Source organism: Leptonotus elevatus, chromosome 1 (genome assembly GCF_054856555.1).
Source record: "Leptonotus elevatus isolate MCC_2025b chromosome 1, RoL_Lele_1.0, whole genome shotgun sequence".
In the NCBI taxonomy this organism is placed as follows: Eukaryota; Metazoa; Chordata; class Actinopteri; order Syngnathiformes; family Syngnathidae; genus Leptonotus; species Leptonotus elevatus.
Genome location: NC_141239.1, coordinates 31,406,393 through 31,421,690, shown reverse-complemented (window position 1 = coordinate 31,421,690; position 15,298 = coordinate 31,406,393). Strand labels below are relative to the sequence as shown.

The 15,298-nt window shown below is 40.8% G+C and overlaps 2 protein-coding genes across 2 annotated transcripts; one reads left to right on the top strand and one right to left on the bottom strand.

The window, feature by feature from the left end:
* The first annotated feature begins 665 nt into the window (after positions 1-665).
* On the top strand, positions 666-8,130 carry coro1a (coronin, actin binding protein, 1A). The gene is made up of 11 exons (XM_086091873.1): positions 666-829; positions 1,763-1,969; positions 3,629-3,751; positions 3,829-3,958; positions 5,124-5,305; positions 5,377-5,496; positions 5,589-5,693; positions 6,908-7,053; positions 7,126-7,183; positions 7,425-7,646; positions 7,837-8,130. The coding sequence occupies exons 2-11, from the start codon at positions 1,772-1,774 to the stop codon at positions 7,927-7,929; spliced, it is 1,377 nt and encodes a 458-aa protein (XP_085947999.1). The 5' UTR covers positions 666-829; positions 1,763-1,771; the 3' UTR covers positions 7,930-8,130.
* Positions 8,131-8,172: 42 nt separating this feature from the next.
* Positions 8,173-15,298, bottom strand: cldni (claudin i). The gene is made up of 3 exons (XM_086091885.1): positions 15,142-15,298; positions 13,692-13,824; positions 8,173-9,568 (listed from the first exon to the last, which is right to left on the bottom strand). The coding sequence occupies exons 2-3, from the start codon at positions 13,821-13,823 to the stop codon at positions 9,065-9,067; spliced, it is 636 nt and encodes a 211-aa protein (XP_085948011.1). The 5' UTR covers position 13,824; positions 15,142-15,298; the 3' UTR covers positions 8,173-9,064.

Sequence of the window (15,298 nt, the reverse complement as noted above, 5' to 3'; positions counted from 1 at the left end):
TTGGATGTTTTCCTGCCCAAACGCAGCTGATTCCAATCAGCAGGATCGTTATCAGGCTTATGCAGAGCTTGCTGATGAGCTGATCATATATCAGCTTGTGTTGGAGAAGGAAAACATTCAAAACCTGCAGGAGTCCGGCCCTCCAGGACCGAGTTTGTCCACCCCTGAGTTAGCCTCTTGGTTCTCTAATCGGGACTTTAAAACCTCAAATCTTGAGAGAAGTGTCCGGAAGCATCAGTTTGAAGAAGGAAAGTTGAGAATCAAGAGGTACGAGTCAAGAACTTTGCTTTCAGAATCAAGAGTCTGCAGTTCATTTTATGAACAAGATTCAAGAAAGTGAGCTGCCGTGCTCAAGGTAGCGTACAGTTTGATTGTCACATTTCACTCCGATTTTCAGTCATTACGATTCAGTTTCAACACAAAAACTGATTTGGAATGAGAAATACCAGAAACGGACCCTTGCGATTTTAAAAGACTGATTCAAGTAACAAGCTCATATCAGAACAGGTTTGTCCACGCCTTCTTTCCACATCAGGTCTTTTTGACAGAATGCAACTCTCTTGATTATCTTCTTCTTTTTTTTTTTTACTTTTAGAGCTTTGTTCATTTTGACACCCTTTCGCCACCGACATCCTGATCGGGTCGCCGCGTGATCCCCCGCCTACTTCCTGCCGCACTTCCTAGCCCTCGGCTGGCCTTTTTTGGCGGCGTTCTTCAACCTTCTACAACTTCTTCTTTTTCTTCCTCCTCTCACTGCTCATTCCGGCGACTTCTCCACGACGACAACGACCAGCAGCCACCCTTCCTCGCCATCACCAGCAACCACCAGGTAGGCCTTCGTCATCGTCATCATCATCCTCACCCTCGTGCACCTGCCATTTCCATGTCAATGCACTTTAGTGTCATGTTTTGAATATGAGTGAGTCCATTTTAAGACCTAGAATGAGTGACCATACACAATTTCAGAACATTTGCAGAATTATTATATGTGATTAGCCTTTGGGGAGGTTTTTCGTGGGGTTTTAGAGTGAGACGAAGCAAACTCATTTAAGACAATCGATGAGCGCGAGAAGCTACTTTGTGATGCTGTGCATTTTTTTTTTTGAAGCTTGAAGTGCGTGTTTGCAGCCAATTTTGAAGGAGAACAAGTGTGTGTTTGTGTGGAGGAGGAAGTGTGGTAGCTCGCTGACAACACCTCACACAGTACTGACATCAGCCAGCACGGCATAGTTTGCATCACGTTGTGTTTGTTTTAGCCTCTTAAAAGTGTATTTTCACACTATGGTATGTGCATTTTCTTCGCTTTGTATTTTGGAATTTGACACAAGCGGCAAAAAGTAGTTACTGATGTATTACTCGGGTTTTAGGATGAGGCTGCCCATGCTCTCCTTAGGTTGCCCACCCATCATTTTGTGGGGTCATTTTAACCTCTTTTAAATCCATTTTATTTACACCAACACAAGCCCCTCATTTAAAACAAATACAATGAGAACAACCATTTTGTGGAGCCTTCACAAAGGATCATTTGCATCATTTTCGTGTCGCTAGAACTAAGTTCTCAAAGTGTCCTTTTTCCCCTGTGTGTGCATTTTATTTGTATTTTTTTACACACACGCTCGCAGGCAGCAAAAAGAAACGGAAGTAGTTGTGAAAGCTTGCCCGCTTCCTCTTTCACGTCGCTCATAAATGGCCTCATGCCTGCTGATTGGCTAAATAAGGATGCTGTTTTTTGTGTTTTTTGTTTTTTTTTCCCCCCCGCCAGGTCGGCACCATGTCCCGACAGGTGGTGCGGAGCAGCAAGTTCCGCCACGTCTTCGGCCAGGCGGCCAAGGCCGACCTCTGCTACGATGACATCCGCATCTCCCAGATGACCTGGGACAGCAACTTCTGCTCCGTCAACCCCAAGTTTGTGGCCATGATCGTGGACGCCAGTGGCGGCGGCGCGTTCATGGTGCTGCCCCTCGGCAAGGTGCGAGCAAGTGCCCCTTAATGGCCACTGTCGTTCCCGGGACATTGTGTCAAAACGCAAGTTTGAATGTGACATATACAGTAACTAACCATTCATATTTTGATATTACAACTATTTGTTTTGTAATATCGTGTGACCCACAAAACAAAATGTTCCTTCCTTATTAGCCACCATATTCCTAGTCTCTTGCAACAATAAATTATAGAAAACAATAATAGCTAATAGTCAGCTTACAATAAAAAAATATTATTATGATAAGTTTAGATGTAAAGGAAACAGTTTACACTATTGGTAACTCAATAATATTCATTTTAGAATGTTGCTTTTTACAAAATAATTTTTTTTATCACTTATAGGCCACTGTAGGAGATCCCAAACTAGATATTTTGGTGAGCAACAATATTGTATTTCACCTTAAAACTCTAACAATATCCAAAATTAACACTCAGGTCAGTTTGAAATTTGAATGATATAACTTAATTATCTATTGTTTCTTAGTGGCCTTCTTGCTACATTGTGCTTTGCAAACTAGCCTGCTTCCATAAACAATTTTTGGACAACACAATTTAAAGAACATATATTTATTCTGGATAAAATCGTAAACTTCTGCAAAATTAGCGACATGAACACTAAAAATGGACATAGCCGCTATTTTGGTGCATGCGGTATTGTAGCATTACTATCAAATGGAATCGTTTTCAAACTCATTTTGTCCCTTTATGGCCACCATAGTTGTGCTTGATAACAGCTTATGATATAAATAAAAAATGCCATTTTCTTTTAAACGAGTTTATCCCTGTTCCTTTTTGCTGTATTTGTGCTAGCAATTCGCGTAGCTCATGCTAAATTTTACCTTTAGAACTTTACTTTTTGTCCCCTCAAGACCTCCACTTTTTTTGGGGGGGGGGGGGGGGTACAAAAATGAACATAAACGAGCTACATGAACGCTAAGGACGGCGTTCTGGGACTTGTAGTGTATCAACTCGGGTTTACAGCAATTTGCAGTGTTCAAAAGTACAAAAACAAAAATGATCACAAGAAATGGTTATATGGTGGTATATAATAATAAATAAAATATCATAATAAAATGCCTTATCATTTCTACAATGAAGGTTGGGAGTTTTTAGAGGCATTAACATGTTCACCCTTTGAAACAAATGAGGAAGTTTGATGGCAACTTGGAGAGTTTTCACCATATTTGGAGGTTGACATTGTTCAGTCTGGGCCGGATGTGGCCTCCCCCCACCTTGCTTTTCTTGAAGACGACATACACGTGTGTGGGGGTGCACTCTTCCCTTAATGCATCTTATGAAACTAACTAACGCTGTAGTACATTTTCTAGTGAATTATTTCATAATCACAGCAATGTATGTACATCAAGAGGGGCCATCTGTTGCTAGGCAGATTTTGGCCCGCGACAAAATTGACAGGCACGTGATGACACACATAATGACAGTTTTACTAAGTAAAATGTTCACTTCAAAGCAAAATGGCTGACTTATTTTGTCTTTTCGGTCATAGGTCCTTGAGACTTTTTTGTAGGTCTGCTCATGATTAATTTTGTATCCCTATTTGAATTTCATGTTGCTACACGAAACTGCTAAATTGGCTTCTGGGGCAGAATTTTCAAAGCATGGCTACCATCTTGCATGTGTGCAGACTGGTCGTATCGACATGTCCTACCCGACGGTGTGCGGCCACACGGGTCCCGTGCTGGACATTGAGTTTTGCCCCCACAACGACAACATCATCGCCAGCGGCTCCGAGGACTGCAGCATCATGGTGAGTCCGGTGCCGGTGCCGGTGGCGGCGGCGGCGGTCTACGACGGCCTGTAACAGTAAATCCCCCTCCCGGGCAGATTTGGGCGATCCCGGACTCCGGGCTGAGCTCGCCGCTCACGCAGCCGGTGGTGAAGCTGGAGGGTCACTCTAAACGTGTGGGCATCCTCAACTGGCATCCCACCGCCCACAACGTCCTCATGAGTGCAGGTGAGCGCTGAACACAATCACGGACATACTAGACAAGTCATTTAAACGCTTCAAATCTTGTATGAAGGCCTTGGCATGATGTTGTCTGATAAAGATAACCCAAAAAAAAGACAGTAGACTATTTGTGTTTCATTAGCAAACTTCCATCCATCCACACATCCATTTTTCTACCACCCAAAACGAAAGTAAAATAGCACTTAACTTGACAAAACTTTGTCCCACAGGGCTAATTACACAAATCAAATAAAAACAGGGAAATGAAACGAATTAAACAAACAAAAAGATCAAATACAATCAATTTCATCTTTATTATGAAATAAAATAAGTAAAACTACAATAAATGAAGTAAATGTAAATCAAATGAATCAAAAAATCTAATGAATACAGCACACAAAATATAATAAAATCAAATGTATTACTTTTTTTTAAATTTAATTAATGCAATAAATTAGTCACAATGTAAAATAATACGACCTAAAATAAAACAAATAAAATCATGTATTAAAGCAAACTCAAATAAGTAAATAATACATATAAGTAAAAGAAAAAGAGCAATTATTATTATTTTTTTTTAAATAAAACACATTAAAATAAATACATAAACTATCAAATAAAACACAAAATAATACTAACTTAATTACAGTATGTAAAATACATTTTAAAAAGTGCTTAACACAAAATAAAATAACTAAAACACATTACATAAAAAAGGAGTTAAGGGGTTATATAATATAAAACAAAGTCAATTAAATACCATTTAAACAAAACAAACCTAAGCTAAAACAGAACAAACCACTCAAATAAAATTTAATAAATGACAATTAACACAATTTAAGTAAAAACAGTCTAAATGGAATAAAATAAAATGACATAATTTGCAAATTATATTACTGTACACACAGACAATATTTGTTATAACATTATTAATATTAATATTATTGACAGTTGAGGTCAATACATAGGCAATATAAATAAGTAGTATAGTGGCGGGCTTGTGTTTGACACGGAACACGAATCTGTATGAAATGCAAAATCCTACTTGGCAAAACGTTGCTTTAAAATCACTCGTGATGTCTATCGAGTGGCTCAACTCCACACGGGAAAGAAAGAAAAACTGCACCGCCCTTACAGTGTCTAACGCCAAACCCTCCCGCTTCTTGATCAGGCTGCGACAACGTGGTGATCCTGTGGAACGTCGCCCGCGGCGAAGCGGCCGTCAGGATAGACGACGTTCACTCGGACCTGATCTACAGCGCCTGCTGGAACCGCGACGGCTCCAAGATCCTGACCTCCTGCAAGGACAAAATGATACGGGTGATGGACCCTCGCAAGGGCAGCGTCCTCGCCGTACGTACGCTCAACCTCGCCGTCCCCGATGCGCCCACCCCCGCCAAGGTCCGACAGTTGCTTGCTTGCAGGAGAAGGAGAAACCTCACGAGGGCTCCCGGCCCGTCCGGGCTGTGTGGGTGTCGGACAGGAGGATCCTCACCACCGGCTTCAGTCGCATGAGCGAGAGGCAGGTGGCGCTGTGGGACCCGGTGAGTCCTAATGGACCTCCTTTTGAGTTTCTTGGAGGTCTCTTGCTGTTTTTTTTTTGTTTTGTTTTTAATCCATGAAGTTTTTGTTTCAGGAGGACTTTGGCTCACCGCTGACCTTGCAGGAACTGGACACCAGCAGTGGCGTCCTCCTGCCGTTCTTCGATCCGGACACTGGCGTGGTGTACCTGTGCGGCAAGGTCACAATCTCTCCCTCTGCAGTTGCACATGATTATGAATTTAATTAATTCCGTGGCTGGATTCGATTTAATCAATTTTCCCGTTTCTACATTCCAGTCTCCGCAAAAAACACCACTTTTTTTCCTTAAATGCTTTTAACCCATTCACTGCCATTGACGGCTATTTGAACTATTTCGATTAGTTTAGTTTTTTCCAATTTTTGTTAACAAGAGTATGAAAACCTATTATTTTTTTGTGTACATTTAGAACAGATATAAAATTTGTAATTAACTCTAAGTTAGTGAAGTCATGCGAATAATTCCGTTTGTAAATTTAAATCGCCTGATGCCCCAAATTTTTTAATAATAGTTTTTTTTTAAAGAAAAGATTATTAAAAATTAAAGGCGTCAGGCGAGTACTATTTTTAATCGTAATTAATCACATGACTTCACTAGTTAACTCACGATTAATCACACATTTTACATCTGTTCTAATAAAAAAAAATTTTTAAAACACTAGGTTTTCATACTCTTGTTAACAAAAGTGGGAAAAAATGTTAAACTAATACAAATAGTTCAAATAAATTTTTGACGTCTGTAGCCGTCAATGGCAGTAAATGAGTTAAAAACGAAAAATAGCACTATTGTAAGGACATCAGCTGGTGTTATTACCCTCTCACTATAGTACATTAGTGAAAATCTGCAAGTAATTGTCGACCCCCCAAAAATATGCCAAAAAGCTGGCAACAAAGCACAACTTTTGTTTAAACGAACCTCCTGAACTCATTTTGACATGGCACCAAAAAACCACAAGATGGCTCCAAAGCACATGTTTTTCCCTAAATGAAACTCCTCAGCTGACATCAACGTACTGCTATGGCACAAAGATGATACAAGATGCCAGCCAAGTGCTACGTCGTCATCACTTCAACGAGATGAAAAGCTACTTTTGTCTAAATGAATCTCCTCAACTAACATCAACGTAGTTCATTGGGATCAAGATGCCACAAGATGGCAGCAAAGTATTATATTTGGTTAAATGACGCTCCACGTCACTTCAACATAGTTCCTTGGCCCCCGGATGCTACAAGATGGCGGCAAAGTAATACTTTTTAATGCTTCGGCCATGGCACAAAAACAACAATAGAGGATTTTTTTTCTGATGCTCACTCATAATGAAAATTTTGGCTTGCAACACAAAGCAACAAAAGTGAGCTGTGAAGCTCCCCCTGCAGGGCGACAGCAGCATCCGCTACTTCGAGGTGACGGAAGAGGCGCCCTACGTGCACTACCTGTCCATGTACAGCAGCAAGGAGAGCCAGAAGGGCATGGGCTACATGACTAAGAGGGGCCTGGAGGTCAACAAGTGTGAGATTGCCAGGTAGCGTCATGTTAGCATGTTAGCATCACAGTCCAGGAATTCTTCTCCTGTACACTCGTTTGTCGCCGGCAGGTTCTATAAACTGCACGAGAGGAAGTGCGAGCCCATCGTCATGACGGTGCCCAGGAAGGTGAGGCAATTAAATGCATTCAAATTTACGACATGTTATCAATACACCAACCAAAATAACGATATCTTCATCCATCATATCTCATATCATGTCATATTCAAAAATATTGCTCTTGTGTGTGATGTCATTGGTGGGGGAGAAAATATCAATATCATAATGTGTTGTATCACTGGGTGGGTCTACATATCGATATCGTGATTTATCATGACAGCATTGATACCATTTTCTTCCTCCCGCACAGTCGGACCTGTTCCAGGAGGACCTGTACCCCGACACCATCGGCCCGGAACCTTCCGCGGAAGCCGACGACTGGTTTGGAGGCAAAGACGCGCCGCCCGTGCTCATCTCGCTCAAAGGCGGCTTTGTGGCCACCACCAAGGCCAAAGAGTTTAAAGTTCACAAGAGCCTCCTCAAGACCACCGTGGCCTCGGCTGGCGCCACTCACATAGACGGCGGCGAAGGGGTGAGAAGTTTGCCATTTTTAACCTCCACCATGGAGCTTTTATTTTCAAAATATTTGCGCTTTTTGTTTTATTTCAATACATGTTTTAGTTGTGTTTGCTTTCATCTATTTTAATTATTTAGTTGAACACATATTTCCTAAAATGATATCATAATTGTGTACTGTAGTTGAATTAAATTTTTATTTGCAGGATGTGTCTGCTTTGAGGCGGGAGTTGAAGGCTCTGAAAGCATCCCTGGAGGAACTTAGCAATCGTGTGAGCTTGCTGGAGAGCAAACATTAAACCACCAGGACGTTTGTTTGTTTGTTTTTAAACACAAGTAGTAATAAATAATATAAAGCAAAAATGACTAAAGAAAAGTGATGATAACTATTCCATGTAGAAGCATAAAGAGAAAACCATTCCAGGCTCAATTTGTTGGTCCAATTTTTTTTAAAATATATGCTACTAAGTTGTTTGAAATAAAAAATCAATATTTTCCCAGCATTTTTTTAAACTTTTTTTTCTGAATACAGAATCACAACAATCAGTTAAAAACATTTAATCACTTGCACTTGTCATTATACAAACCTCTTGCCTCGTAGTCAAGTACTTTTTGAATAAGAATGGATGAAATGCTAACATGCTAAAAAATAACTTCATGATAAGAGAGTACAGAAAGCGCTGAGGCAGATCTTCTTCTAATGAAAATGAATCAAATGCTTAATAAAAGCGCTCAGGCAGATTGCATTTTACATCTTGCTCTGCAGCTTGGTATTATTTTGAATGACAATGGAACAAATGCTAAAATGCTAGCAGTTGGTACACCACAAGATAGCAACTTGCATACAGAAAGGAGTCCGTTAATGCTACTTGGAATGGCTAAAATGCTAACAGTTGATATCAGTTAGATAAGAATTTTACATTTCCTTCTGTAGTTGATCCGAATTCTCAAAAGAATTGCTCAAATGCTAACATGTAGCAACATAGAAACCAAAAGTAGGGAAACTTGTTGATGAGGATTTAACCGCTTGCCCTGTTGGTTAAATATGTGAAATAATATCTAAAATGCTAACAGTTGATATGCTAACAAATGTGGCAAGATGAGCTTGGACCCTACTACTAAGGAGAATTGCTCAAATGCTAACAGTTGCTATGCTAACTAAAAAGGCAATGCAACAACCTGAGTACAGACAGCGCTAAAGAGAAGTGATGAAATGCTGAGCTGTTTTTATAATATGCTAATATGCTAGCAGTCTTTTACAGTTAATGTGATTGTATTTAAATGTACATTTTGATCCCCACACCACACAAAGAAACATTTGATGCTCTAGAGAAGAAGGAGTGTTAGTCGTTGACTATTTACAGAGAAAAGTGAAGGAGCTAAGCTAATGCGGTTAACGGACCACCGGCCAGAATCTGCCCGATTCTTCCCGGCTCACACGTAGTTCTTGTTGGGTGCGGAGGCGCTGTTGCTGTAGTACTTGGCCGTCCCCCCAGATCCCCCCGACTTGGGCCTACTGAAGCAGCACAGGAGCCCCCCGCCCAGGAGGAGCAGGACCCCGGCCCCCCAGCCCACGAAGATACACGCTCCCAACTCGCGCTTCTGTGAGGCGGCCAGCAAGGGGTTGTTGAAGTCCTGGACCACCGTGTGGGCCGACCAGCTGACGGGTATGATGACAATCAGGCCGGCCAATAGCAAGCCCACCCCGGCCACCAGGCTGAGCTTGGGCTTGGCGTCCTCGTTCTCCACGCAGGTGGTAAAGTCGGCCCCGCAGAACAGGATCAGGAGGCTGATGCTGGCCAGCATGCAGCTGATGATGGTCATGGCGCGGGCCGCCTGCAGGTCCGAGGCCAGGACCAGCAGCGAGTCGTAGTTCTTGCACTGCTGCTGGCCCGTACTCTGCACTGCACACGATTTCCACAGGCCCTCATGGTGGCTCTAAACGCGCACAAAAAAAAAACCCCATCTCAAGTCAGTCAAGTCAGTTCTGTTATTTCGTGCTAAAACGGACACAAGAATATTTTTAGTCTGTGATTCGCAAAGTTATTATGTTAGCTAAAATCAGACACAGCGCTCGGCATATGCTTATCTCGCACTGCGCTAGGGCATCAACTGACTGGGGGGGGCAACCAAAAAAAAATCAAGCTCATAAAAAATCATAATAATAGTAATTATAATAATAGCAGTATGTAATATTTAAAATACAAGTTTGTAAAGCATCATTTTGTGTTCCTCTTCTTTCGCCCATATTGAGTGAAATCAATTTTGTGGACGTAAGCGGGGCAGAGAGCGCCCAGTGATTGATGGTTCTCCCCTTGGGGTAAATTTTTGGGCCTCTTCTGGAGCCTATATTGGGTTTTTTTTGTGTTTGTTCATTTCTGTCAGGGGTGTTTGGGGCACCACAAAGCATTTATGCTTAGGGCACCAAAATGGCTAGCGCCTGGCTAAAACTAATGAAATGACTCAAATTAAAATGGAAAAACATTTTTGTTAAGATATAAAAACCCAATTCCTTTTACAAAATGGAAAACTAACTGAAACTACATGTTTTATTTTTAAATCTAACTATAACTATTAATTATAGCAAAAAAATAAAAATAATGCCTTCAACGAGCCTTCGAGGTTTATTTTAAATATATTTATTTCGGTCAGCTATTGCTGGATGTCCGTACAGAAGAAGGTAGATTAAACAGTTGTTTACTTTGTTACACAATGGGCTTTGTGACCTTTTGTTTGAATATCTTGCACTCAGTAAAGAGCCTTTATATTTAAAAAGAAAGAAAGAAGATAAAATAGATAAATAACTTACACTAAAACAAAACATTTTTGTAAAAATGAAAATGAACAAACCTCTAAATACTATTTAAAACTAATTTAATTAAAAAACAACAACTATAGGCCTACCTATAATAAGAAATTAAAAACCATAAACCCTGGTGATTCTCGATTTCTCGTCATTCTCGCCGTGATATGAAATCACTCGTGTCATAATGAAAGTCAACCCAAAAACGTGCTTTACAATAACATGTTGTAACCTGTGTGCCCCCTCCAGTCTAAACAGCATTCTGATTCATATTCAGCATTCATATTGTGTTTGTGGAATATGAGTTAAGCAGCAAATTCCACCTAATTTTATTCATCTCAGATGGCGGCCTTTTTGCCACTTGCTGCCAACCAAGGTTATTTGAGTTTACGAAAACTAACCAAAAAAAACTAAAACTAAAATTCAAAAGACAATTTCGTTAATGAAATAAAATAAAAACTAAAATACTTTTTAAAAAACAAAAAATAACTGAAACTACATTTTATGTTTACAAAACTAACTAAAACTAACTATAATTATTGCGAAAATGTCCTTTGACGTATCTAATCAATTGGCGAAGATGGCCGGCGCCCTGGGCGAGCGGAGTGGCGAGAATCCTGGGCGTACCTAATCAATTGGCCGAGATGGCCGCCGCCCCGGGTGGGCGGAGGGGAGAGAATCCTTGGTGTACCTAATTAATTGGCCAAGATGCCCGCCGCCCTGGGTGGGCGGAGTGGCAAGAATCCAGGGTGTACCTAATTAATTGACCAGAATCCTGGGTGTACCTAATCAATTGACCAAGATAGTAGTAGTAGTAATAGTATTTGCAATAGTAGTAGTCGTACCTAGGCCAAGCCTTGAGTACACCAAGAAAAAAAGGGGGTGAGTTGAGCTCAACAGCAAGAGAGATAATTGGCTGAGGCAGTTGCTATGCAAAAGTGAGAGAACAGGCAGTATAGCTAAAAAAGCACTATTTAAATAGCAGTCCATTCCATTTCATTTAAAAATAATAATAATAATAATGTGTGTCTTTTATTTATTTATGTATTTTTTTTAAATGTAAATTAGCTGAACAGTTTAAAAAGTAAACGATTGAAATTGGTCAAGAAATGTGGAAGTTAACCATAATCAACATAAACTAAAAGTATCTTACTGTCGCTTTAAGAAACATGCACATTCACGCACACACATTGGACTTTAACATGTTGGAGACAGTATTATTACATCCAGGGTGGAGGCCATCTTGGCCAATTAATTAGGTACACCAAGGATTCTCTCCCCTCCGCCCACACGGGGCGGCGGCCATCTTGGAAAAATTGATTAGGTACGCCTAGGATTCTCGCCACTCCGCTCGCCCAGGGCAGCGGCCATCTTGGCCAATTGATTAGGTACGTCAAGGACTCTCTCCCCCTCGCCCACTCGGGTCGGCGGCCATCTTGGCCATTTGACTATTACTAAAATTACTACAAACGACAAGTCCTACTAATAATACTGTCTCCAACATGTTAAAGTCCAATGTGTGTGCGTGAATGTGCATGTTTCTTAAAGCGACAGTAAGATACTTTTAGTTTATGTTGATTATGGTTAACTTCCACATTTCTTGACCAATTTCAATCGTTTACATTTTAAACTGTTCAGCTCATTTACATTTTTTAAAAATACATAAATAAATAAAAGACACACATTATTATTATTATTATTTTTAAATGAAATGGAATGGACTGCTATTTAAATAGTGCTTTTTTAGCTATACTGCCTGTTCTCTCACTTTTGCATAGCAACTGCCTCAGCCAATCATCTCTCTTACTGTTGAGCTCAACTCACCCCCTTTTTTTCTTGGTGTACTCAAGGCTTGGCCTAGGTACGACTACTACTATTGCAAATACTATTACTACTACTACTATCTTGGTCAATTGATTAGGTACACCCAGGATTCTGGTCAATTAATTAGGTACACCCTGGATTCTTGCCACTCCGCCCACCCAGGGCGGCGGCCATCTTGGCCAATTAATTAGGTACACCAAGGATTCTCTCCCCTCCGCCCACCCGGGGCGGCGGCCATCTTGGCCAATTGATTAGGTACGCCCAGGATTCTTGCCACTCCGCTCGCCCAGGGCGGCGGCCATCTTGGCCAATTGATTAGGTACGTCAAAGACTCTCTCCCCCTCGCCCACCCGGGTCGGTGGCCATCTTGGCCAATTTATTAGGTACGCCCAGGATTCTCGCCACTCCGCTCGCCCAGGGCGGCGGCCATCTTGGCCAATTAATTAGGTACACCAAGGATTCTCTCCCCTCCGCCCACCCAGGGCGGCGGCCATCTTGGCCAATTAATTAGGTACACCAAGAATTCTCTCCCCTCCGCTCGCGCAGGGCGGTGGCCATCTTGGCCAATTGATTAGGTACGCCCAGAATTCTCGCCACTCCGCCCACCCAGGGCGGCGGCCATCTTGGCCAATTGATTAGGTACGCCCAGGATTCTCGCCACTCCGCTCGCCCAGGGCGGCGGCCATCTTGGCCAATTGATTAGGTACGCCAAGGACTCTCTCCCACCTGGGTCGGCGGCCATCTTGGCCATTTGACTACTACTAAAATTACTACAACTACAAGTACTACTAATACTACTACTACTATGAGTACAAGTACTACTACTACTTACTACTACTACTACAAGTACTTGCTACTACTATACTACTACTACTATTGCTACAAGTACTACATGCGTCTGTCTTTCCACCTTGCAAGAGTCAGCAGGCACATTCAAAATTTCCGCGGAAATTTTTCTAGTTTTAAATGTGATTTTAAGTATAAGGACGTTTGAAAGTGTGTCACTCAGAAGTGATGTCATTTTAGCAGCAGCAGCAGCAGCAGCAGCAGTAATACACCTTAAAAAATAATAATTAATAACAAAAACTCATTAACTAATTAAAACTAACTACATTTAAAAAACAAAACTCAAAACGAAATCAAAACTAACTAAAATGAAAACTTCAAAACAATAATAACCCTGCTCTCAGGGCTCAGGCATCGACCAATCACGGCACAGCTTTAGAAGAAAACAGATGTGTCGTGATTTTGGCTGCTTAACTCATACTGTATTCCAGAAATGCAATATTAATCAGAAAATACCATATTTCAACTAGTGGGCTGCATAGCACATATTGTAAAGAAAAATTTGGGGTTGACTTCCCCTTAATAGAAACCTTTAGTTGGCATCTGAACTCTTGAAGGAGGTCAAGTGCGCAGGAGTGAAACGCGTACCTGGGCGGTGACGATGTTGGAGCCGGTGAAGGAGGAAACCTTCCAATTGGGAAGGACACAGCACACGATGGCCCCGATCAGGCCCAGGACCGCCAAGGCCACGCACACGATCTGAACGCCCAACGAGCCCATTCTGACAAAAGGAGGTCAAAGGTCACACAGAAGCTCAAACACACACACAAACTAATTCCAGGACCCAGAGGTATGTTTAGTCTTTTTTTTTTTTTTAAGATCAAAACTAAACAATTTCAAAATAGAGCCTTTTAGTAGTTTTTGCTTCAAATCGAAGAAAACTTTATTGATCTGTTTTTGTGAGACATTTGGGGGCGCCTGGAAATCTCTAATGGTATCAGTCCACGCGTGCTAGAAGCTAATTCTAGTGTTTTCCATTCAAAAATGTCCCCTGGATCACGATGGAATGTCAAGGGTGGTGCCACACACACAAAGAAAGACAAGAACACACACACACGCACACTGAGTTGAATGTCGCTTTGGGCTACGCTTTCAAATAATCACATGTCTGAACAGGCGCATTGGTGGTTGCTTCTCCACCCAGTAAGCACACAACCGCTCCCTAGCACGCGGAAGTCAAAAAACAAGCAGGCACGAGATCATTCTGTTTCAAGATTATATTCTTGATATGGTTCACCCACCGCCAACATTTTGCGTTTTGGAATCATTGTGGAAACGTGATGATAGAAGATGTAGGGAGAATTATTATTTTCTTTTTTTTGTTTGTGCTGAACTTTAGTTTCATTGTTTTCTGTTCAGAAGCACATGTTCTTTTTCTTCTGTTGGTTTCTATTAAGATTAAAAAAATTTAATCTTTATCATCGACGCGCAACTAACTCCAAGGATTAAGTACTTTACTTATTTGTTGTTTCTAGTTTCTTTGTATTCTTCATCTTGTTCAATTGCATTTGCATGTATTTTTTTCATTTTACTTTTAAAATATCATGTTTCCAATGTTTTGTTTTAAGTTTTTAGTTTTATTCAAAATTAAATGCCTTTTTCCAGTTAGTTTTTTAGTTTGAGGTTTTATTCCCCAATTTTAATAATTAAATTTTATGTATTTTTTTCAACTATTAATCTAATCTTAAACTAATAATCTTATCTATTTAGTTTTGTTTCTTATATATTTTTGTATAGGTTTTTTTACATTAGATTTTTTGTCTTAGTCGTCATTTTCTGTAATATAATGTTGTTGTTGTTGTTTTCCCTTTCTCTTTTTTATGAGCCAAATTAATTATTTTTCATTCATTTTGGGACAAAATATGAGACCCGCCTGGGGTGCATACATTTTTCCTTAAAAAGCAAAACGCTTATTTGATCGACCTACTTTGGATCTTGTCAGCATTCAAATCAATGCATTTCGCCAAAATAAATATACTATTAAAACATCCCTTTAAATGGATTTCCACTCAGTCTAAATGTAAAGAAATGGACTGACCTTGGATGTATTTCTTGGGTTTTTCTTTGTCTTCTTGTTGCTTGGTGTCCTACAGAGATTGTGTGGAGATGCTGGGACAAGATGGAGTATTTGTAGAGGAATGTGATGTGCAGGGTGGGGCCACCCCGACCACGTACCTGCAGACCAGACTGGACTT